This window comes from Chamaea fasciata, unplaced genomic scaffold (assembly GCF_029207755.1).
Source record: "Chamaea fasciata isolate MVZ Bird 193981 ecotype frontalis unplaced genomic scaffold, bChaFas1.0.hap1 SCAF_3, whole genome shotgun sequence".
Lineage (NCBI taxonomy): Eukaryota > Metazoa > Chordata > Aves > Passeriformes > Sylviidae > Chamaea > Chamaea fasciata.
Window position 1 is genome coordinate 70,976,080 of NW_027094088.1, and position 26,528 is coordinate 71,002,607.

The 26,528-nt window shown below is 38.5% G+C and overlaps 1 protein-coding gene and 1 long non-coding RNA gene across 5 annotated transcripts in view; one reads left to right on the plus strand and one right to left on the minus strand.

Annotated features, from left to right (window-relative positions):
* Positions 1 to 26,528, minus strand: part of LIN28B (lin-28 homolog B) — an 85,567-nt gene that overhangs the window by 34,932 nt on the left and 24,107 nt on the right. For all 4 annotated transcript variants that reach the window (XM_066180511.1, XM_066180514.1, XM_066180513.1 and 1 more), the window contains exon 3: positions 3,864 to 4,048. In XM_066180511.1, coding sequence (XP_066036608.1) covers positions 3,864 to 4,048 — 185 coding nt within the window. The remainder of the gene's footprint in view (positions 1 to 3,863; positions 4,049 to 26,528) is intronic.
* Positions 17,092 to 20,255, plus strand: LOC136287775 (uncharacterized). Its single transcript, XR_010720318.1, has 3 exons — positions 17,092 to 17,176; positions 17,827 to 19,153; positions 19,255 to 20,255. It is a non-coding gene; the product is annotated as an uncharacterized lncRNA (long non-coding RNA).

Below are 26,528 nucleotides of genomic sequence, written 5' to 3' on the forward strand. Positions count from 1 at the left end.
CAAGCCAGTGAAATACTTCATGTCAAACTCCAATCTCACAATGTAGTGCTTATTTATTACATGTTGAAATCTAAACCACTTACTGACACAGGTCACCTGGACTAAAAAGTTTCCTTACCACAAGTGTGATGTTAGCAGAAGGTATCAGAGGACTGAAATGACATAAATTAGAATTGGGAGATGGAATTATACTCTTAATTATTTCTTCTTTGTTCCTTTTTCTTGCTTTATTTTCTTGCATCCAATTTGGTATAAATATTTCAACCCCAAAAAAGGAAAAAAACCAAACCAAACCAAACCAAACAAAAAAAAGCTGTCAACCTCCCCATCTCCCCCAAAACACTCCACATAAAGCAAGCGCCAGGCTAAACAAACACAGCATAACAGACACTCTGTTGAAAAACTATCCAAGTTTGAGCTCCTAGTAGGAATATTTACAGATACTGGGTAATACCTCCAGGTCCCAAAGATAGTACTAGCATCTAGTCCTGTGAGCATCATGCACCTTTATTAATGTTGTCCCAAAGGTCTGTGGGTCAAATTATTAAAATGTACACTGCACTAAAGAATATTCTCCCATCTATATAAATAATTACAACTCATATGATTGTCCTTTACCTGGTTTTATTTTATGTGACATAGAAGCACTGTGAGTGCTTGTTCAAAAAAAAAAAAAAAATTAGTGTAATTTTTCTCTTCTTACTCTGAGATGGTGGGTTAGGTTCTGATTTCATTTGTTCTACTCTAAATAGACTTGTCTACAAGTTACTAAGTGTGATTTCAGAGTACTTTATCTTTTCTGCATCCCCATGGTCATTCCTAGAGAGCAGCATAGCACACTTTTGTGTCAGCTCACTGTCAAAATTGAGCAAAGCACACTGTGTTTGACATGTGTTAAGAGCTCCTACAAAGTGAGTTGCGGCTGGTTACAATGCAACACCTCACAAATTCATCCCCTGGTTTAGCCAGGGAGGAAGAGACCAGCCCCTCCACTGTGCATCTCTGGCATAAACTCTTCTGAACCTAGAACTTGTCAGATGAAAATCCCAGCTGAGCTTCATTTAGAAACCTCCTCTCCAGCCCAGATTTCTCTAAATACTGTGAAAAAGTACATACAAGTATTGCAATAGATTAAAGTAAGGTCTAAGAACCTGAAGCCTGCAGGCTGCTCAGAGCCACAACTTCATTCCACATGGACCACAAATTTTCCCTTCCTCACACATGTGCACCAACACCCTGACTGAGAAAGAATGACCAAGTGGCCAATGCCACTGGTGACAATTACAAAGAATTTCCACTTATGTTATAAAGCTAATGTGGCTCACAGTGATGCCAAAGGGGAAATATTATCACAGCACGGTCCCCACAGCAGCAATACTGCAAATTACAGGGACCGTAAGTTTACCATGGAGGCCTCACAAAACCCACCAACACTGGCTCAGTGTCATGACTTTTTTTTCCTCCCTGTCTGCACATATTGCTCCTTTTCCCTTTTTTCTCCCCCCCATCTTTGCTATCTCTGACTCTTAGTAGTTGGAGTAACAGTCCATTCAAATGGGATCCAGACAAAAAGATGCACTGAGGCTGAGCTCTCACACTCTTACACTGGTAACATAAAATGAGATGAACACAAGAAGCTGCAATTAGCTTTCATAAATGGAGGCAGTTCTCACAGTACAACAGCAACCTTCAAGTAACTTTTCACTAGACATGTTGGAGGTGCACCTTTTTTATTGTCTAGGCATTCAAAACTAATTTTCCTTCAAGCAAAGACACTGCTTTTCACTGAGTGATAATGTCAATGCTACTTCAAACATTTCAAATTTCAGCCTTTTTTGGTGTCTTATGACTTAAGTGTAAGAATTCTGAGACAGAAGTGGGTAGATGTTTTTGCCCACATTTTCACATTCAAATTAATTCAAATTAATTTTGAATTTTCCCTTTTTTTAAAGGCAAGTGAACATTAGAGAGTACACTGTCTCATAGATCAGCCTCCCCACACTTTTCAGGGTATATCTGTTCAATTTTTTCTATGCTTCAGCTATGAAAAAACATGATTGAAAGCAGACTTCATCTCACTTCATTTTACAGACTTGTAAGGGAAGCATCTACAGGACTGGAGCTAGGATCCCTTTGTAGTCCCTGAAGAGGAGCAGCAGTAAGGCAAGATTCAACCCTAACATTTCAGATGCCTCCCTAGGATGAGATGAATTGCACTTGGAAAGTACTGCTTCCCCCTGCATCGACTACACTGGGTACTATAGACTGTTCAAATCTCTGCCTTTTTCAATATGTAGTCTTCCCTGACTGCGTACAACCAGCCCATTTAAATTTCAAGGTTTTTGAAGCAAGGACTGTCTTCCTTCATATACAGGTGCAACAAATAGGTCAACAGGATCACACCAGCACGACTGTGGAATTTATTTGCTGCCAAAGTATGAGACATCAAGAGCAGTGGTTATACTAATACCCTAAGCAGATTAGCAATTACAATTCATGAAAAAACCCCAATGATTTAAATAAGAATAACAGTGAAAGCCTAATGAGAAATAAAAAAACAAACAAAACAAAAGCCAAACCAACCAACCAACCAAACAAAAACAACCCAGTCATTGCATGCAACATGACTCTAAAAGGCCAGATACAGAGAGCAATCAAAAAGAAATCTTTGTCCAGCTTACAAAGTTTCTCCTTGTTGTGGTTATGGACTCTGATCTGTCACAGCAGCAATAAATTTTGTTTATGGCCTTTAGCTTTTACAAAGAAGGTGAAAGAGGGACAAATAATGTTGTCTCAAGTCCTTAACTAAAAAAAAAAAATTAAAACAAAAAGCAGGGGGATAAAGAAAAGGGCCTTTTAACAGAGGTTAAGACAAGTGGAGTTCATTTGCAGCTAGTAAAGGTTTCTGATCCCAAATTTCTCAAACCTGGGCTACATGGCATTTCCAGGTGACCCTGTCTTTCCTAAGCTACTCTTTGCTTCAGAATGTGCAATGGAAGACAGCCATTACCTCTCAGTCATGCCATCCATTAAATACTGCAGGTAAAACCTGGCTGTTTAGATGTTCTTACTAGGATCCTCACAAAATACGTATTCCCCTTGACCTCAGTCATTTTAGCTACTAGGCTGGGCAACAGCATGAGGAAAAAGGGTGAATTCACCTAAACAAACAAACAAATAAATACACAAACTAAGTGCAGGTGGCTTTGTAATGAAGAGGATTCAGAATTCCTTCAAGCCATCAAAAGTAGAAAATAAAGTGCAACAGTGCAGTGCAAGTCACACTGCTGCAAGTGTGTAGAGAGAAGTGGAGCAATCAAAATTAACCTGGAATTTGTAAAGTATTATTACAACAGTCCCTCAGACCACCAGGAATTAAAACCTTTGGAAACACCTTATACTCTGTTCACTAAGTAAAAATATAATTAATCAAATGATATACATCTCAACCCTTTTTGTAGCACCTACATTTTTTTTTCTATATAAAACTACTAATGCAGTTTAAAATCCCACTGCACACGGTGGTCTGTTTAGCATGCACAATTCTCACCTAAACATGACATTATTTTACCTGTATTCAGACTGACCTTTCTCTCCAGTCTAAGAGCAACATCTTCAAAATAGTATTATATTCCTTTGCAGGCTCCCTCTAATTTGATAAAACTTTCTCAAGTAAAACTAATCAATGGATGATTGATGTAGTTGCATAGATACAGCTTTAACTAAATTACTAAGCTACATGTAAAAGCCAAATTTGCATAGAAGTGTTTCCTTTCACAAACAAATAAATGCTGAAAACATAATTTCAAGAAAAACCTGCAGAGAAAAAAAAAAAAGGGGGAATAGCAAAGTAAGGTAATTACCTATCTCCCTTTGGTTTTCTTTTTTGTACTGTCTTCCCTTTGGGTCGTCTTTCACTTCCTAAACAGGGGGTCCCACCAGGGCCTGTTACCCGTATTGATTCAAGGCCTTTGGAAGATTTCTTAAAAGTAAATTCCACAGGTTCTCCTTCTTTTAGGCTTCTAAATCCTTCCATGTAAAGCTTGCTCTGTAAATAGGAAAAATACTCTTGGTTACCATTGCCTTAAAAACAGTATTTACATTTAAAATCAACAGGACAAATTACCCCGTTTACCATCCTACAACACATACATGTTGAGTAACAGTTTCCCCTGCTTGAGCTGTAGCAGATGACATTACAAATTATAGTCCTGGATACACTGAAAACCCCATCCAACACCAAACAAGTAAAAAAAACCTATTTTCAGTATCAGCAAAACTGAAATAACATTTTCCTTTTCCGTGATGAATGCTATAGATGAAGCGGAAGAAATGCTGTGTTCTCAAAACCCTTAAAAATTCTTAACAAGTCTCAGGAAGTGAAAAGGTCTGGAAAAAGAGCAAATGTTCACTTCAGAGCAAATTAATTTGCGATCAAAGTTTTAATAATTTGCATTCTTTATATCTGAGACAGTGGTCTGCTCTTCTGAAAATGAATCAAAGATACAGCAAGAATGAGAGACACGAGGAAGGCACTCTGAACAGTCTAATGACATGGGCAATTCAAATATCCCTAGTGAGAGCTGCGGAATTTCTGTCAACTACACCAAAAATTTTATCTACCTAGCATGATTTATGTATGGGTTGTATTTTCATTCACAGAAAAGGAAATTTTCATCATCAAGGCAAGTGAAATAAATACTGATAAATACTTTAATATTACACTGCAGTAGAAAAATCTTGGACAAGCTGAAGTCAACAGGAGCTTACCACTGATTCTCATACAAGGAAAATTTTCATCATGATTCCAAACAAATTATGTACAATTAAGTAAGTAAGCATTCCAGGAAAAATCTGATTAATCAAACTCTTAAATAAAATGCTCATCGAGTTAAATGACAGGGAGGCTTTTGGGGTGGTGGAGATAAAGTGGTAGCAATACACTTTTAGAAATTACACGGTACAGGAATGAGATCAGCTGGACTCACAGAGAATATTACAAAATACCTCAATTTACACACATTTAGAGGTCTTTCAGGAGAGTTATAACACGTTTTCTTCCTTTGTTCATGAATTCCTCAGAGGAAAGAGAAAAAAATGTATTCTGACTGATTCTTAATCCATTCTTTAGCATTCACTTGGCTGAACCACGGCGTCAAGAAGGAAATCTTCCCTGCAGGTGCCACCCCAAATCAGTCACATGTCAGAAAAAGCCAAGTGACACCCAGCTCGCATCTGTTACTCGACAAGTGCAACTAGGAACATGTACAAATCAGATGGCAACCCCTGACATGGGCTCCCTGCAACCATTCCTGGGAGGTCTGCGGCACCAAGACACTGTTTTAGCAGAGCACAAGAACTGACACCTACACAGCTCATAGCACACAAAGAAGCAGTTGGTTTCTTCACAAGGATGCACGGAGAACCGCACCAAGAGCAAGAGCAGTTCCCCCTGAGCTGCTACAGAGCAAATTAGTTTCAGACACAAGGAGAAATTGCTCATTATAAAAAGAATTAAGCAGAGAAGTAATTGTAATTACTATTACAAAGTAATAGTTCCCTTTGCTGGAAACAGGGCACTGAATAACCCAATCCAAGGCCCTGTTTTCAGCAAGATGTTCAACCATATGAAATCAAGAGGAGCCTTCCAACCTGGGCTTTCCTGCAATTCTGATATCCTAACCCAGTGCTGGTAAGACTGGAGAACAGGATTACAATTCCTGGTTCTGCAGCAGACCTACCTTAAGTTAAGTGACTTTGTCACTTAACTTCTCCCTGTTTTTCTGAAGAGGGGTGCCACTGCAAAGTCTATTTTTCACAGCACTAATAGACTAAATTATAAATAATAAAATCATTTTGAATATTTATTTTGATGGAATCATGTGAAAGCACATATGCCTCAGCTTCCTGAGGCATATGCGCTTTCACAAGTTCTCAGTGTCCCTAGCACAAGACACCACCACTACTGGTCTGACTGAGTGGCTCAGGTGCTTATAATTTTTCCAGCAGCCAAAGCAACCAAGAACGCAGCTTCTCTCATTAGGACAAAGGCTGGTTTTGCTTATCCAGTTGTGCAGTTCCAGTAGACTTAGCTCTCCTACCAAATGTTGTAACAGTGTGAAACACGAGACAACATGCTGATTTCATAGGCTACAGGTTGAGTAGTATTTAAAAGGTGGGGGAGAATAGCATGGGAGGGCTGTGGGATACATGAAAGAAGAAATATATAGTATCTGTTCCCTGAATCATTACCTTGGCTTTTTTTAAAAGTGAAAATTCAAGGCATGAAAAAATAAAAATGCACATGTTCTTACTAATGCAACTGGAGGACACTAACTATATAAACCAATGAAACAAGCCTCCCAGAAAGGCAGTATTATTTCAAGCAAGTGCTCCACTTTGAAATGTCTGTATAGTGATAAGGGGATCTTTGTCACAATGAAGAAACATCCAAGTTCAGAATATGCCCAAAGAAGACACCACCACTTCTCAACTGAAACAACGGACACTGCCTGTGGTGTGAGTCCACCTTTAGGTCCATCCACATCTCTTCAGTGGCCACCGTGGAAATCCTGATGAAAGGAAAGAACTGAACAATGTGTATTCTGTCCCAAAATAAGCACACAGTTGAATGTTCCAAAACTAGACAATCAGTACAACACAGATGGGTGCTAATCACGAGGGAACCTCAAACCTTATTTTCCTGCAATACTGAACACAGCATGGATGCTTGTCGACTTGTTTAATTACAACTTAATGAAGATACAGTTAAGTCTCAGTAGAAGTTATGCATTTTTTCCTGAGTTTCACCATTATTAAAAAAATGCCGAAAGCTTAACGTCTGATACACATAACATTGTCTTCTACTTTACCTCAAAATAAATACTTACTTAAAACATAACTTAAAGCAGGGCATTATTAGTATTCTAGAATGCTTTTATTTATCTCATTTCACTGTTAACAACAGAACTTGATTTCTAAACAAAGCACTCTATTTACAAGAGATTTTTAAACATATTTAAAAGCCTAAGTACAGCAACAATCATGCTTTCAGGAATCACATTATGCAGGTGTACTTTTTTTGCCTTTTTTTTTTTTGAGCGCTTTTAACAACAAAAAATGTTGACAAAACTCAACTGGCACAGTTCTCTCCTTGAATAGATCTCAACAGCTTTTCAATGTTAGAGATGGATTTGGTGCTGTCTGACTTACTGTGCAAATGTATAGCTCATGGTGAGATTCTCTGAGGGTGTAGTAACAATTCAAAGCCATTGTGAAAAAATGGCATTTGGAAACCAGCAAAACAAATCTAAAACCTGAATCCCTCTTAACTTGTCTAAAGAGTTGGACAAAAAATGTCTGTAAAGTTGATAACTTAATGTTGAGAGACCTAGCTCAGTATTTTCCTCCCATTACTTAAACAAATAAAACTGACACAATTAAAAGCAGTCAGAGTTTCAAGTCAGTGAACCATTTCTAGAGCCCTGAGTGGGGTGTGTGGGCACCCCGCCAACAAAGAGAAAAACTTAAAAGCAACATGCTTTTCCTTGTTTCTCTCTTTCATCTGTCAGAGACTTTACTGTTATTTTACCAGTAGTCAATACAGTGGTTTCAGACTGGAGCTTTTATTTTTCAATTTTTTAATTTGACAGGACCATTTATTTTTTTTGTTTTGTTTTTGTGGGTTTTGTTTTGCTTTTTAAATAGATATCCTAATGTAAAATCTCACACATCTCTGTTACAGGCAATGGCTTGGTCCAAAATGCTGGCAATCGTGTAGTAGTATTGGCAACAACAAAAATGAACAGTAAACTCCATGATCACAAGTTCCTGGAAATTTCCTACTACAAAACAAAAATAAAAACTTAACAAGTATAAACTGTATTAGTAAAATGGTCCCCATGAAATGCACCAATTCCTGGGCAGTGTCAGGGAGTGCTTACAGCTTTCACCAGGCTCTACAAAAGAAAGGAAGTTTGGAATTAAGGATAATTACAGGGGCCCGATTGCCTCAGATATGTGTGCATTACTTTTAATAAGTGTGAGGAGTAAGTGCTCATCACAACTTTGCCATTTCTAGTCAGGGCTGTGAACAAACACAGTTGCAGACATTAAATCCTTTAGAGGGACAAGGGGAGAAAGTTATTTGGTGGCATTCTGCTTACCTCACTTATTTTCTGTATCTCTCATTTCTTCCCCTTTTAATCTAATGATTGATTGATTGCTCAGTACAATGACCAGACCCCACCAGTATGCTGAGTTTCCAAAGTAAGAAAACTGTTTTCCCTCCAAAATTATCCACAATTAAATCCAGACATGAAGGAAAATATATTCTAAAGCCCAACCACAATAAAGATTGTAAGAAAATCTCTCCAAAACAACTTCATACAGTTCCATCAAGAGCCATTAACCTTTGAGTAAAGCAAGGGTACACAGTGAGAGGACCCAGAATTTAAACAATTTACACTGGATGAATACTAGTGCTCATCCCCGAATTAGGTCAAAACCTATGCAAAATAGTATCAGCTGCATGATACAAGTCCTGCTACAAGGACTTTTTGCTGTTGACCAAACCTTCATATTAGGAGGTTTGTGAAGACCGTGTATTTTTTGCAGGCAGAATGCTTAGGCAAACAAAAAATTCACTACCCTGAAAAACAGCCCCTCCAAGGGCAATGTGCAGCTCTGCTGCACTAATACAGGATTTGAAGACTGGGCACTCGCAAAGCACCTGAACACTGCTTCTGCTGACCCTCAAGGGCTTGTTCCTGCTCGTAGAGGCTTATCTTGCACCAAATCTGGCACTTCTTTTGGTCCTCCCCATAAGCCAATTTCACTCGCTAATCTGACAGGAAACAAACTCAGTTTAAAAAGAAGGGGGGAGGATAAGAGGAAGAGGAAACAGAGATAGATTTTTGTTTTTCCAGTGAGCTAAATCTATTCACAGAAAAGTTCAACGAGCTCCAGGGCATACACAGTGGAATCAGCAATTTTTTGAGATGAGAATGTGCTCCTTAATATTTTATGTAAAAAAGCAAACTCTATATAGCATTACAGGGTTTTTTTAAAAGTGTAACGTAACACAAAGTAACTTTAAAAAACACTACAAAACACTATTTGCTACAAGACATTATTTCTCAAAGATTTGCACTTCAGCTCTAAGACAAGAAAGAGTCATGTATACACTACATGTATAAAATATTTATGAGAAAGGGTGAGCTACTGCAAGTAATTTTACAGTAGGGAAAGAACTGGTAAGTAGGCAGTAACCACATGCAGCTGGTACACTGCAATTTCACACCTTTATTTACTTGGAATTTGTTTCTGTCTTGAATTTCCACCATGACCGTAGTCATGTTCATAACCTTGTTTCCATTCATCATCCTGTCGCTGTCCCTACACTGTTATTTTTCTTACTGAGAAGTGTGCAAAGGTATTTATTTAACTTTTGAACAAAAGGCTCTCTCTAATTCAAAACCACCCTCCCTATACAACAGAAGGATTTATTCTTTCTCAATTTATGAATCTAAAGAAACTTCTACTAACTGCTTTAACTTTTAAGAAGTACAAATAAATTCTAATTCAGCTTAATGCTTTCAGTTCTTGTTCCACCATAACTTCCAAGAAGAAATTTCTTTTGATAATCTGTTCCTTTTTTGCATTACCTTTTCTCAACCCAGTAGCCCCCCCAAGAAAAGGGTCTCTGCTAGAATGATTAGGTAATTTGCCACAATTCTCCTTTTCCTTTACTTGGGATTCAGGTTGAACCTTTTCTCTATTTAAGTCTCCAGTACTTCAGCTCACCTGTGTTTACTAAACAGTTCTCTTAAATTCAACACATGTTCATCTTAAAAAAATAACCAACATTTGTCATCTCATTTAATTTAAACCAAGTAAACACAGTTCATGTTTTATCTTCATTTTTAAACAATCATGTAGGGTCAGCAATTCCTTTCAATCCCAAATTAACACAACTTCTATTCTGAATTACTCTTCTGGTAAGAAAACTATTGATGGCTGTGTACAGAAAAAACACATCTTTATATCATAGCATTAGACATGTCATCTGGATATAAATCTAAGCTGGAGATCTACAACAAGTCTCTCATAATTCCTTCACAAAATTATTCTGGCAAAATAGATTCTACTGCATCCATGCTACTCTTTGTTTCCAAGGTGCCAACTTCATTGATGAAACCTTACCAATTTCCTGCCTGATTTTAAGTATTTGTGTTCAGGCCATGAATGCTATTTGACCATGTTCTCCCTGATTCTGCATCTGGTTACTCATTCAGCACCGGCTGTTCTAATTTTGTATACTAATAAAAAGAGCCTGGATAATAAAAATATCTTTTGTTTTTTCTTCCCTGACCTAACCCTCTTTTCTTTCTATAGAAAGTGTATTTTTTGTTAGTGTAGCTTCTACACAACTAGTGTTCTGCTAGTAATTTTCACCCTTTTCTCCTTTGTATAGACCATTTATGTTACTGCATATGCAATTCCCATTTACCCGATTTCCCTTGTTCTGTGCTTTAATACCAGGCATGAAAATCAAACCAGTCTCTTCTCTCATTTCTTAGATTAAGTATTTTCTCATCAGTCACACTATGCACAAGAGAGAATTAACTCACTTCAGTCAGTTTCAAAACGAAAGTTCCTCTTTTCCCACCAAAGCCTCACATTGACTCAGGAAGAAAACAGTTCAGCTCTTCTTGGCAATGCCAGATTTCTGCTTTGTTTCTGCTCCCTGAATCAGTTCTATGCAATCAAAAAACCCACCAGCACACCTCAAAAGAAGCCTTGTGAATGTGCAGCCATAGCAGGTGAGGCTGTCCTATGCAGCACCTTGCCAACACTTATATTGCCTCAGTGATCTCCTGAAACCACACTATCAGTCTCAGATAGTTTAAGCTCACACTATTAATCCCAGACCCTCAGAAGTCCCCCCAATGAGAAGTAACTTATTTTCTTGATGGTCTCCCAATGGTCAAATACCTCCAAGCTCCCTTCTCTTGCTACCCAGCTGCCTGTATTGCTTTTGGGAGCCCCACAGACACCCCAGGATGGGGGCCCTTTCCTTCCTTCACTCTCAACTGAGCTATTCCACACCCTCAGGCAAGTCCAGTCTCTTCATGCAACTGAAACCACCTCATTCTCTGTTCCAAATACTCATCTGCTATAAAGCAGTTTTGCAGAAACCCCAAGGCTCTTTCTTACGAAGATTCGGAACAAACAAACATGACCTTTTATGCAATCAATAAACAGAGCAGATTATCCTCTTTCCATTTTCATTAGGATGAGGCTCTTTCTTTCCCCCCCATTTTTTATTCTTCCAGGATATGAGGACTTCATGTCCAGCTGACCAGACTCTCCAAGGCACCCTGAAATTAATTCTATTTTAGTGATGCTTCCAAGTGGAAAACTTCCCAAGAAGGAAGAAAACCATCATCAGACTGTTTGGTGTACCTCTTCCCCCGTCAATGTGCAATAAACTGAGTAATTCATGAGCTGCATACTTTTGTAGTGACCACCTTGTAGTAACCTCCTCTATGTTAAAAACACAAACTTCCAAGGCAGAGGTCAAAACAAGCCACTCCTGCAGCTCATCTGTTACATGAAGAAATGAGGTATCATACAGAATCCGAGACCTTTTATCTTGCTCTTTGGGGGAAAAAAAAAAAGGAAATAAGAAAAACAAAGCGGGCCATCAGAAAATCCATAAATACCACCAAGTCCACTTCTCTCATTTTTTCCAGAATGGATACAAATACAGTGAAACCTGCAAGATGGATTTGGGTAGGCTGTCTCCTGTCAGGTATCTCTCCTATAATGGTTTAATGGTGAGGACAGAAAACAGCATGGCTATGCCTGACTCATTTTAAAACGCACACTGAATGTACTGAAACACAGTTCTCTCCTAGCAGATCTAAAAATTAGTGAACTTCAATGTACACCATTCCACAGAGGAGGAAATCAAAAGCACAGGAAGGCGCAATGTACAACTCACAGTCTGCGGCATTTTTCAAGTACTGAAAATGTACTCTGGTAGAAAGCAGAGAGTCAATGGTAGAGTTTTGTCACCTAAACCACAGTTTCCTCCAGATGTACTACACCTTTCTGATGTCATTAACCATGTTTCCACTGCAGCACCTCTATTTTCCATGCCTGCCCTACGATGTCTGTAGCTTCATTTCTGTGCTCCTCTATACGCCCCCATGCACAAGAATGACACCCCCCGTGTCAAGAGATGTTTAAGTTATATAAAGGTTTCTTATCCACCTCCCTCACCACCTCCCACCATCCCAAGACACTGCATATAATTAAAAATGAATTAGGCCCAGATTGTGATCTGCTAATTCAAATGTAGCAGGATGTCTCTCTGCTCATGCACCTTTCCCTTCCTCTGTATAAAAGTGGCCTGAGAGTCATATTTTCTTACTATAGACCCTTAACATCCATCTCTGAGGGAGCTGTTCTTAACTTTTAAATTGTATACCAGCTGCAAAATAGTACCAGGAAAATTCTGAGAAAGCAGTTCATCCACCTTTTTGTAACCCCTCACATGAGAAAATTTGGTGGTTCACACTTCACTCGTAAACAGAAGAATGGCTAACACTGTGGGCAGCTACAGGAGCCACAGGCTGACACTAAAAACCCCCTGCATTTTAAACAAATGAATCAGCAAATCAGCATACACATGGAGTCCTGAACCTGTTCATCTCACACAGTTCTCATGGCAAAATTATCCTGACCTGCCTCTTTCTTCCTGAAGCGTAGTGTAACAGGCACCCACCAACAATTCTGCAGTCCAGAAGGGAAACAGAAGATAAGGGTGAGGGTAGCAGGTTATGTTTGTAGATACAGGCTAATAACCAGGATAAAAAGAATCTTGCCTGTGAGCAGTAAATTGAGGTAGGACGCTGGGGTGATAAGGAAGGAGGTAAGAGAGTGGATGGTTGTTGGATTCGGATGGAACATAGCAACTGGACTTCCTCAGCAGGCTAGGGGCAGGGTGGTGGAAGGGCCGGGTAATGCCAAAAACCTGGGTAATGCAGGGCTGGTACCTTACAAGGAATGGGCTAGGGCAATGGCCTAGCTGAGGACTGAAGCCAAAACCAAGCCTTGAAAAAGAAGTGATGGATAGTTACAGCACCTACAAGTTCTCAAAGCCCCAGGAAAGCCAACTGCTCCCTCTTCCCAGTCAAGTACTGGGAGCAGAATGAAGGTTTACAGACCAATCCTGACTGGGGCCATGCTGGCAGTCCACCTCTGCCCCATCTCCTTTTTGCTCCTCCTCCCCAGCTCTCTATGGGCTGCAATCGGAAAAGTTGTCCTCATATCACTTCCACCCTCTCCAGGCCCTGGGCTGAGAACTGGAGCCTGCCAGCCCAGCCCAGCGCCGTGACTGCAACTTCACCTCAGAAACCTGAGATCATGCTGCAGAGAATGTTTTCTGAAAACTACCATCAGCTGCTTTAGTGCAAAGCTCCTCCATGCTTCAATGACCTCTTCTAACTCTTCAGAATAAAAAACACTCCCTGCTTGAAAGCTCCTTTGAGCCAGGGAGCGAGGGAGTAAGTGGACATGCATGGTATTTTAGCCTGCTGAGAGTAACAATGCCCTAAATTCCAAGATAAAAAATACATTCTCTTGTAAACAGACACCTCTCTTGAACTATTCACCAGCTTTTGGGAAAACATAGTTTTTACTTTTATGGTACAGGTGTCCTTGCTTCCCACTAAGGACTCACGTTGCACTGTGCAAGGTCCTACACAAAAGAAGCCATCCACAGGCAATACATCAATGCTGCTAAACCATTTGGAGGTCAGAACCTGTATTTACCATCTAGTTTTTAATTCCATTTACTTAATACGCCAATATGCAAGCAAAAGACAAACAAAATACTGGTTAGAATATTTGTTTACTAAAATCAAAGTTGCCGTGCATACAAGAATAAAACAAGAATATCTGACAAATTTGGTGGGGTTCAAATGTTGCTTATAAAACAAGCAATAATTTTTGAAAAATATTAAGGCTGAAATTTTTATTGGGCACGGTTAGTTCTTTTCACATTATCTGTACTATAAAATGAAAACCCTTTTCCCTTTACAATAAAAGCAAAATTAACAGCAACATTTATATTAACTATATTAACAATTCCTAACTTATCATTCAAGGTCCCTAGTACTTCTTTGACTCCTTAATTATGGCTTCCTTAGCTATTCTTGTACAGCAGGTTATACACATTTACTCAATTTTAAAACTTTTTTTTTTTTAACTAGATAATCTAGTATGATATCAGTTTTACCAGCTTATAGGCAGCTATATTTTCATTTGATACGATTTTATCAGAATTACAAACATCTATTAGGTATTCAGATATCTGAACAAAAGAACCCATTCGGTTTGGATGAAGAATGAGCACAAGGTTATTTTATACTTCAAACATTAATCACTTTTTTTTTTGAGGGAAGGGAGTGGCAGATTATCTAAATACATGACAATCAAGGTACTAGCTAGCAATGAAACTAGCAATAAATGTCTAACTGGATGTAACAGGAAATGACTGGCTGACTTAAACTATTTTTTAGAAATACACAGCAGTAGGAGGAGATAGCATTGAGGATTCAAAAAGTAACTTGAACTTAGCAGCACTTTTAACTTAGTATTTGGGAGAATATTTAATTTTTAACTTTACTGTGAACTAGTTCCCTAAACAGATGGATTTTAAAAACTGACAGAAATTGTTGGTTTGGAGCCACTTATGTTATCAAATCTATATTCTGTTACAAAAGACACAACCTGTGTTTCAATGAAACACCTCTGAATTTACAGTGTTAAAAATGAGAAAACGACATTTAAGGCAAAACCCTTCTCAATTAAATGGAAGGCAGATTAAAGTGATTTTTATGGAAGAGGACTAAGGATTTTAATTATAAACGATAAATTCTTTAATGTTGGCATAGTTATTGGAGAGGTACTAAGAAATCCTTGAAAAACTTTATTTTTAAAATACTGTTTTATTGCTATGGTTATGATTATGTTTATTTATGTAGGAAGTAGTTGCGAAATTGGAACATCATGCATACAACTGCATCAACCAAATGACAATAATGTTGGCTGCAGCTCAGATTGCAGAGAATACAAGACTACTTAAATATTATTTAAGACTCCATTATTGAATCTGTCATTTTTATGTCCTAATTTTAGCATGCTCTGGCAAAGAATGTAAATGTTTTCTGAGGCCTCCTGAAAGAGGGTCAGACCAGCTGCAGCAGGAAGACACAAAGGGGTTCCTTAAGGACAAGTCCTTCCTCTTGCAATGTGCTGACACAGCTCCCATCAACACTCATGGAGGAGAGCAGACCCAGAAGTATCAGCCTGCTAATTCTGAATGTGTTTGCTTTGTGGGTTGATTACACCTCAGACACGCCAGACACATCTCATTACGAAACCCAGGCAGATGACTAGTTCTGATGCAGTTGTAAGGTAAACAATCCATAGGAGAAATGCTTCCAAACACACATTTATGGTTTATCCGCCTCACCTAGTAACATCCTTCCAGTGTCTGTCCTTCTTTCAATACTGGAAGCAGATACACTAGAAGCAGAAGCAATACTGTTGTTTCACAGGGCACTGGTGGCACCCTCAGGTTTCCCCTGCCTGTCAGGGGCACAGATCCTGGCTGACAAAGGGAGCACAAACAATGATTGAATATTTTCTCTTCCAGATACCCTTTCTAGGCCAAGGGATCACAAGACCAGTCTTTGCAGTATTTATGTTTTCTTAATTTCCAAGAAATTTATTTCTATTGTACCCATCTGTAGCAAAATTTAGTGATAATTATAGTGTTCCTCCTAGTTCTGATTGAAGACTTTTCTCCCTCATAACATTACACTTCATATGTGATAAAAAACTAGAACTATATAAAATCGCTTTTTTTCACTACAACATATTTATGTTTCCATTCAGTCTTTTTGCTGCATTAGTGTAATGGTCTGTTCTCACAGCCATCCATACCATCAGTGAAAGCTTCCAGCCCTCCCCTTTCCTACCCACACCAACACCTCGGTACCCCCAAGAAACTGAAACCCATAATAAACAAAATGTAGCCTGGAATCTCTGCCATCTATATTACACCTTTACAGGTCCAATACAAGTGGCCTGCTCCCTGAGCTTTTAACACCAGAAGAAAACAAATTCCAGGCTTCATTTTTTTTAGAGTGTTGGAAAGATAAAAGCTAGAAAAGCTAAAATCAGAGCTAGACCATTTAGTAACTATAATGCAAGAAACCCAGCTAAGCTGTGGGAAACAATAAATTCTGTGCATTATTTATTTTTCTAGACTCCTTTCAGTGACATATGACCAAACAACATTTATTTTCTGGCTACTATGTATGATGTGGCCATTTGTAGCTGAAAGCACAACACATTATGGAATGGAAAGGGGCAGGTAGTTGGTGGTCATAAAAATCAAGTGAGTACAAATTAAAGTGAGAGAAATAAAAAAGGGTTATACTTGTTAGCTGTGTGACTTCAGCTTCAGTATCATCTATGTGTTCCTCCTTCACTGTACAAACTCAGTACCCCCTTATCACAGTTCATATACATGTGTATGAGCATGTGAAAACACACATGTAATTTAAAGCCAACTCCATAACCTAGCTTCATCAAATCCATCAATCAAACAGCAATCAAATTAAACACTAGGCCACACAAAGTGTCCATTACAAAGTACAGTAAAGGTTAGCTAGGAAGCTCCTGCTGGCAGAAAACATGACTTGTCAGTAACTTGAGTTCTGCAGGTGCCTCTTGTACACACTACATTATGGCAGAACAGGTATGTTGCAGTATTTAACCACAAAGGCTTTTTTAAATCCAGGCAGTACCTATACCAGATACATGCGCCCAGCAGTTCCTGCAGCAGCAGCAGCTTCCACAGAGGTATCCATTGGAAGAGGAAGCAAGCATGAGCAAGAAGACTTCTGACCAAGTGCTCAAGCACTCCTTAAATTAACTCTAATGATTATCAGTAGATTCACCTGAGCATGGGCCAACATCCATTTGTGCAGTCTTTGACTCACAGTTATAGCTATAAGTAGCTGTGAAGATGCAGAGAAGTAAATCAGGAAGAATCACCTATCTGTGGGAATGACTCAGGCTTTGGTAAAAGATGGTAGGTGAAACTGTTACATGAAATAGCTGTGCTCTATTGCCACCAGGTGTGGATAGTTGGAGAACACAGTTTTTACAACAAATCAGATTTTGCATGCTTAGTCAAAAGCTATCTCCACCTTCAGGTGGGGACTCAAAGCTGCTACAGGTAAGAATGGGGATGATTAGGATCTAACACTTGATGGTTCAGCCAGGCTCCATGCAGTAAGACGCAGGAAAAAGAGATTCCGGCTGTAAGTCCCCCTCCTGTGGTGCAAGAGGAGGCCTGAGAGCCATGGGGCTGTACAGAGGATGCACAGGGATAAGCTGGTGAGCAGACCTGCCCGCCTGGGCCAGATGGGAACGTGAACAACAGAGAGTCTCATTTTCTCTTCTAGAACACATAAAGGACAAATAGCATAAACATATGAGCAGATAATAATTTCACTAACCAAAAACAACAAAGATATTGGTATGATGCTATGATCTCCTCTGGAAAAAATGTTTCAGCAATTTTGGATAATACAATAAATATGTCTAATTAGACAGGCACAGTCTAAGAAAATATTCTGTGGTAGAGCTTTTGCAAAAAATAATGGATTAGTAAATGCTAACATACTGCAATTCTGTTCACTATGCTGACAAATTTAACCTGATAAATCTGCTTTTTAGGTGTTCTGAAGGCTTAAAAAAATACATTACTAATGTCTGTATCCACAAAGAAGTAGTGCATTAATTCCAGAAGCTGACAACCACCTTACACAGCAGGAAGAAGATGACAAAGCTTTGTACTACATCTTCCATGTCAGAGAACAGAATGATCCTCCAAGAGTGGATATGAGGCTGCATGAAGTACTGCACCAAGAGCTGGCAGGCTGTGCAGCAGTGTACCCACAGCACTGTGACACAGCACAGCTGGTCAGGAGACTGGACACCATGGGCATGATGTGTACTTGGAATACGTTTCCACACCCTGGCATAAAACCAGCACAAAAAAGGAACCACAGACAATCACCTCCTCCAAGAACAGTAAGGATCATGGGCTACAGGACTGCGTAGGCTTGGTAAACACTCTACTCATGAGCAAAATGTGCTCACAGACAGAGACAGAGGAGAAAAATCCCAAACCAAACAAACAAAAACAACACAAAACTTAGGCTAGTGACTAATTTTGAGACCAATATGACATAATTTGTCTCACTTTCCTAAACAGTTAAATTCAACTGATCTTAATGACAAATTAGCAAACCATCTTTTTTTCTTTACAGCTACATGGTACTTTTGCACATTCCAGACCACTTAGGTATGACCGCTATTTCATGCGAATATCAGTTATTTTCAGAAAGTAAAGGAAATCATAAGATTATATCCATGATTAGGCACCTGACAGGTTTCTGCAGTTCATATAGCACGTGGGATTTCTTATGGCTGACTTCGTTCTGTAAACATGGGAATATTTTTCAGAGTATCCAGGTGCATAAACATCTATTATATAGACAGGCAAGATATTTTTAAGGTAAGAAATTGAAAAAAAAAATGTTTACAGGAAAATAGAAAGTCAAGGCTACAAAAAAAAAAAAATTAAAGCCTTGATTGTTGGGGTTTTTTTATAATTAACACATATTAACTTGATTAATCACACTCAAGAGCTTCCAGAGAAATAAGCCCCTAAAGCTAACAGCAAACATGGGAAACTTTAAAAGTGAGAGAGGGGCAGCTGCTGGCAGTTAGCACATTTAAATACATTAGAAAAGAGACACCATAAAAAGAGATGCAGAGCTGGAAGATACATGATTTTCACAGACTCAAGAACTTAGGTTTCCCCCATGTAAGCAACTAAAACTAGGAATACCTGAAGATGCAAGAATTAGTCCCATATCAGTAAAATATTTGTATTTTCAATTCAGCTGTTTAGCAGAGAATTAAAGAAATAAAAATCAAAGTGATATCACAGCACAGCTTTAAGACCAGGTATTTTTTCTCAAATGACATAACTAATGTGAGTGAGAAGCTTTCTTAGAGAGTAAAAATGGGGATTGACTGCTTTCCCATCAATGCAGCTTTCAAAAACTAAAAATATTGCTTTCCTGTCTTCCAAAGGGCGTAGAAGAAAAACGGACATCTAAAAACTCTTCCTTCTCATCAAAGAAAACATACTGTGAATGTACTCACAGATAGTTAAGTCACAGGTATCTCTCTTGGGAAATAACTCTTATCCAATCCATTCCTCATTGCCTGATATGATAGAGAATGAAGGCTTATCACATATGAAATCAAAACCAGTAGCAAAGCCATTTGTTGTCCGGTGAAAACGACACAGAACTGGCTACGTATGATCAGTCAAATAAGCACATGGCCAGGACAGTGACAGAGAGGTCTCCAGCAGTGCTCTCAGAAGAACAGCCCAGCAAAGCAACAAGCAACAACTAGGACAAATCCTAGGATCCTGAATAAAGCAACATGGATCTTCTAGTTGGACAAAGTAAAAACTACCACTGAAGAATGAGAAAGGTCGTTCTCAAAGGAAAGGGAAGGGTCCCTGCTCAGAAACTAGAAAGATGGACTGGCCCAAAGAGACTCCATCGCAGCCATCTAGAGAAAATGGGTGTTACTTAGCCCAGGAAATTACATGGCATGGCCCTTCAGATACATGCTCTGTGGCTTGTGATTTTAAGATGCTTTTCTCTCTGTTGCTTTTAGTTCTATAAAAATTATACTTCTGTTTGAAGGTCATTTCTGGTCACTGATTAACACATCACTGCTCTTAAGGCAAAAAATGGCAGTTATGAACCTAGTTGCACTTGCTGAGCAGGAACACCACAGGATCCTTTTACATGAGACAGGATGACTCAGGGCCAGGAAGCAGCCAGGTCATGGATTCAGGGAGAGGGATCCTGGGAGAGGCTGACCAGGTTACCAATGCCGCCTGCCTCAGTGCTTGCTAACACATGATGCTTCCCTGTTTAGGGAGCAAAAATTTTGCTCAAGGGACAGGTTTTCAAGTATTGTTAAAAGTTTCTGTAAATACAGAGCCCAGAGCTTGCCTGCTAAAGGTTTGGATTGCTTTCACTTCAAATGTCACTAGTTTATTCCAGCAAACAGAGTCCCTTTCCTTGCACTGGTGCCTTTGGTTTTCTGCCTTTGTGCCTTTGTGCCCCTTGCAGGACATAAAGACAGAAACATTGGTTTTGTTTATACGAAGATTCACACAGGGCTTGGTCTCTCTTACAGTTAATGGTGTTTGAACAGCTATCTGAGCCCTTAAATTCATAGAAAAAGATATCTTTTTATGGCTGGTCAAAATGGCTCCATGCTTCAAGCCAGGAGCCAGCAGGAGCTTCACTCACCAAATCTCGGCATGTAAACTATCACTACTAGATAGATGGCCGTCAATGGTGTTTTTCTGAAATCTAAAGAACTCTCACCCACCAGAATGCATTGTTAATGACCTGATATATACAGAAACATTTGCTGCACCTGATTTGTAGTTTTTCTACGTCAAATAGTAGCACTGCATCATTTCTGATACAGCCTACTCCCAAGTCCTGAAAACCTTCTGACTCAATCATCTAAACACCAAGACTATTTTTAGCTTCCTTAACATGCTTCAACTTCAGGGCTTAACTGGAATTTCAAATAAAAAAATGGTAATATGCTTAATAATGTGCTTAGATTTATAAGCTATACTCTATTTTATGCTGTAACAACCTGTAATCACAGCTGAATGGAATATTGTGGGTTTATCCCTGATATTTTTCTGCTCCGTTACAGTTAATATAAAAAGCTATCCAGGCAAGGTTTTTGGCCAAATATGACATTTCAGTTCTTAAAAACAAACCAACCAACCCATTGCAAATAAACTGATCATAACATAAAAATAGTTGCCTCTTTAAACAGCAGCCTGAATTTATAATATCTTACAAAATTTCATCACTATGCATAGACAAAGATAGGGATATAGATATCCATATGTAGATGCATACAGAATATCCTATTTTCAGAATATCCTGTTTTCAGAAACTATTTCAGAAATGACAACACAACTAAAACTATATAAACTCATTAACATAATTTTTATTTTAAACAATTAAATTTCCTTGTCAGGAAAAAGGAGAAGCTCCCTTCTCCTCTTCCCTGCTGGAGACGCAGATCCTTTCCTCCACCTACTGAACCAGGTTTGACAATCATCTGAGACATCACTAATTTAGGTAGCAATGTCCACACTAATTTAATTTTAAATTAATTAATTAATTAAAAGGTAGAGTTGTGTGTGTTTTGTTCTTAAAACAAGTTTAGCTTATTGAACTGCTTGATGCTGGATCCTGGGCCAGCATAGAAAGAGCAAAGAAAGACTTCTTCTTCTCATGTAGCAAATCTAAATGTGCTAAACTACGTCAAATCAGACCCTAAGAGTATCAGTTAAATTTAGTTTTAAAATATAAATAAAGTTCAGTAATTAAAAGCAATTTCAAAATACATTTTTTGCAGGATGTTCCATTAGGTATTCACACACTGGGGTCAGAACCCAGAGGGACACAAATGAACTCTTCATGGAAAATTTGGAATTTGTGACAAAGCCTTTCTATCAATAATTACAAAAACCTGCTCAGTACCTCTAAAAAAATAATTTGAAGTTTACATTGCACTTCACTGGGAAGCAGATTTGTTTGTATTAACATAAAATACCAAATCTATACAATTAAGATCTGGTAAACTTAGTAACTGATGAGCCAATCAAGACACTAATTTTTTTCAACTCCTTTCTCATAACATTTTCACACTTCTATTGCCTCTAAAATCATGGATTAGTAAGTGCTAACATACTGAACGAAGAGATGGCAAGTACTGTTAGATTAAGTCTGAGTAAATAGTTGAGCTTCTTAGCAGCTAGGAACTAATATAAAGAAGGAATGGAAAACATTTCTGAGAAAAGATCAAGTTTGTGGAGCAGTGAACCACAGGGCTTTAAAAATTATTGCCATGAGATCCCCCAAAAAGCAATTAAGTGACAAGAAAAGACATTCTACTCAGTATCAGAACCCAGCCTACAGAGCAGCTGATAAATAAAATGGTGCTGAGCACACTGTGCTGATTCCTCCTGCTCTGCTAAAGGTATATTATCGATAGCTCACATAGTATTTGGAAAATACGTGCAAGAAAACAAAAACTACCATCCTAAGTTCCACTCAGACTGTGGATGGGGTTAAAGTTAAGCACATTCTTCATTCACTGTATTATGAAGAAAAATTTCAACCTCCTGCAAGAAACAGTAAGCCTGACAATCAAGTATGTACTCACATTTTAGACTGTAACTGTGGGCTCATCTTCACTACTGTTAAATCAATTGTACTTAACTCAATTACAGTGAGGTAATTACATTAACATGAGTCAGTGCATCCACACATGGCATTTGCACGTGTGCTGAGTGAATTGCTGTTACCTCCCACATGGCACAAGAACTTTGCTCAATCACATTAAACAGGACACAGCTCAGGACACTTTCACCTGCAGTTCAAGCCACCACACTGCTGTCAAATGCCCCTATCCCACCTGTCCAGGGGGAGACCTATTGCACAGCTGCCCTTAACCAGGTACAGACTAACAAACCCATTTGGGGGTTTACCTACCCACTGTAGTGCCTTTCATTTTCTAAAATTTACTATGTCCTCCTCCTTTTGGAAATGGAACAAAAATACCCATCTTTGCAATCTGTTATTAAAGGTGAGGAGAACATTAACAGTGGTAAATAAATTATAACAAATCAACGAACCTGTGTGAGTTACAAAGATGTTACCACTACCACAAACATGGTGATTCACTGGCTCCTACCAGCATCTCCTGGCAGACACATGTGCACCCATCTCAAATCTCTGCAGCCTCAAGCTACATACATGCCTCTAATCAACAGCTTGGGCATCATTCCCTGGTTCTGAAGCAAGGCGGCACAGCATAATTTAACATTCATCTGGCAGCATTCTTTCCTTCTCCACTCCTGCCCCATTCCCAAAAGAGAGGGTGGCTGATGACCAGAGAATGCCCTCCTCTGTGTGCCAAATGCAGTAGCAGTGGCTGTGTGGAGGGGAAAAAAAACTAACATAGGGAACAACGTGCAACCTCTTGCATGACGGAGGATCACACTCGACTACCTCAGCCTGCTCCTGACCTGTGGTTATCACTAGATGCAGCCTTAAAGCCCACGGAATCAGCAGTACTGATTTGTTAACTGGGAGAGTTTCTGTTACTGGTCGGGCCGGTGCTTGCAGAAATTACATATTGCTAACCCATGCCTTAATTTAAGCAAGAACCTGTACCCTGATATCTGTGAGCAGCCGTGCTCCTTGCTCACCTCTGGATCCTGAGAGAAAACTCTGCACTACTTTTTAATATAACTGGCAATCAGCTGCCAAGAAACTGAATCCATAGTCAGACATAAAAATCAGACCCATAGGTACAGCAAAATAAAGTAATGCCATATGTCCTTTCTCTTAAAAGACTTGCCCAAAGTCATTGAATCCAGTATTAAGGAAATTCTATTATCAGATATTCACAAAACTTGTGAATGCCTCTCCTCTCGGTGCGTAGAGAACCATGACTGATAAACATGGAAATGAAATACCAACTGCAGAACACATTCCCTGGTATCCAGGTGCATGACAAGGTTAACAAATGGTAGTGTTAAAATCCTGTTAAAGGGAAGATGTAAATCAAACTAAAGATGGGTATGACTTTGGAGACATAAGGACAAGAGGAATTAAAGTTTCTTATGCTTGTCTCGAGAAGCACTTTCTAAAACAGTTTTGAAGAGTTTCACCACGTACTCACTAGGCAGGAATAACCACACTTTATCACAAAAGTACAAGTACCTTCTGCTTACATTCTGTACTTGGACACACTCTTCTACAAAACGTGGAACCTAGAATACTAATCCCAAGAAATAGGTTAAATATATTAATATAAGGTTCTAAAATATCATTACTACAAAACACTAAGTTAAGGTCCACTTCTCAATTAAAAAAGCATATTTATACTCAGATCAGAGATGTCATATCTTAGGAATAAATAAAAGGCATTATTTTGCAAGGACAAATTAATATTTAAATTGTGTCACATTACTTTCAAAGCTTTATCTTGGGAAAACTTGTTTGCAATGCAAAAAAATTAAAGAAAATAATCCTTCTATTTGGAGCTTGCTTGTCTTTTTAGACTGAGAGTACTTATTCTTATTTCTCTAGTCTTATTTTTTCTGAATTGTAATAACAAATCACAAGAGAAAAAACAGATCTTAACGAAATCTATTTAGGGATTTTTCACAAATAGCTGTGCTATCTTTCAAAATTAAATGTCAAACAATCTGTACAAAACTCAAGCCCTGTTTTAAGACTACTGCATGATTTTACAGAAAAAATCTGCAGATCTCCACTTTCCTTTCGCTACCTTTGCAGGCTCTTTCCTGACTTGTGTGCTCTTGTTTTAATCCAATAGTGGTGTTTTCTCATCTTGCTAGTGTCCTGTGTGGCTACAAGCTCACACAGTGAGGTCAAGAGAGAGCACAACGAGAAAACTTGTGAAAAAAGAAAACAAAATGGAGGAGGGGCACCCGCAGGAGATGAAGGAAAGCCAGCAGAAACGCCTACAGTCTACAACAGCACTTTTCTCAGCCCTCATGAAATAGCATGTCTTTATCACTACCTGAGAACTCAAAAAAAAAAAAAAATTAAAGAAAAGCTCTTCCTTGGCCAACCTCCACAAATTTCCAGTGACAATCTGGAAATAATTTATTAATTGTGGGTTATATCCTATTTGCAAAGAAATCTAGAGTTTAATGTAAAAATGCTGACTCACAAATGCTAAGTTGATGGGATAAGAAAATAAGTTTATACAGCTTCCTCTTGCACTTAGTGATTTATATGTTTGCTCAGAAAGGGTAGACATTGTTTCATTTTGTTAAATAAAAAAACTCTGTGCTATGCAAATACTTTTAAATGGAAAATAAATTTACATTTCATAGTAGCTTTTCACGTATTACTTTCACAACTGATGCTCCTCTTAATAATGTTTTCTCACACACAGCTTATTCTTTCTTACATTAAATTTTTCATTTGTTTGCAACATACCATCTCCCAAGCCCTGGGGAAAAAAAATTGCTTATTTTTCATGTCAGTGTTGTAACTTATTATAACTATCTGAAATTTGGAAATCAATAATGATTTGAACAACCTACAAATAAAGATAAATGGTATTTTGTTCACTTAACTCACTCTTTGCTAGAATCATTTTTCAAATAATTTGATTTGTTACAATAATGCCTAATATTGATATTCTCCTGATTCTTATCTGTGTACCAGAGACATCCATACCTACTTTGGTCAGTCTTATATTAAGGCAACTTGTGATCAGCTTAGACTGCCCATGTAGTATCAGTGCACAAGGCACACATTATTGTCTACAAGAGAAAGTGCAAAATTACTTTAATCAACCATTAATCCACACGACAAATGAAGGTTACTGAAAATTAATGATCTTCTCTTACATGTTGCACTTGAACAAAATGTTTTTTAGTTTAGCAGTTTTTCTTTCTAAATTAAATACCTAGGTGCATTTATAAGAAAAGTAGCTACAAATTCAAACCATCTGAAGATTTATAGATGAAAGGCAACCTCATTGTCTTTCCTGATGAAATGCGATTACACAGAGATTTGCTACTGGACAGGCACCATTCATCAGTGGCATCTCTCTCTGTATAAGTAAAATGTTTCCCAAAATGTCAGGACATACATTTTTCTCAACTAAAAACAGCTCCTATGCGGCCCATCCCAGCTGCCTGAGGACACTCGCTTGGACAGAAATTACATACATACATATATATATATATCACACACATACAACAGAAAATATATGTATATAAATAAAGGCTCCTTCAATTTATTTACATCTGTATTACCTCCTCACCAATCTCCTTGGGGACAGGGATGAACACTACCATACAGTAAGTAGAACTACTCTCTATCTGTAGTACAGTGCATGTTAGCCAGTCACAGTACAGCTTGTGTCAATAAATAATCTCAAGACAAGCAAAATACAACATCCTTCGTTTGGACACCAGGAAAGAAGCTGTTCATGGCTGAACTTTAGTTGAAGTAGCCATTGAGATCAGTTAATAAACATTACATTGAGTCTACTAAGAAAGTTCAAATCATGGAGACACTTCCAGGGAACTTAACTTGATCCTCTTGTACTACTAAGGAAAAGGTGTGCCCAGTAAAGCAGACAGCTCAATTACACCTGCTAGTTACACACCAGAAGGGCAGTCACAAATTAAATGTTGCAAACAGGAAACTCACCCTATTTTTTTTTCGAAGTTACAGAAGCAGATA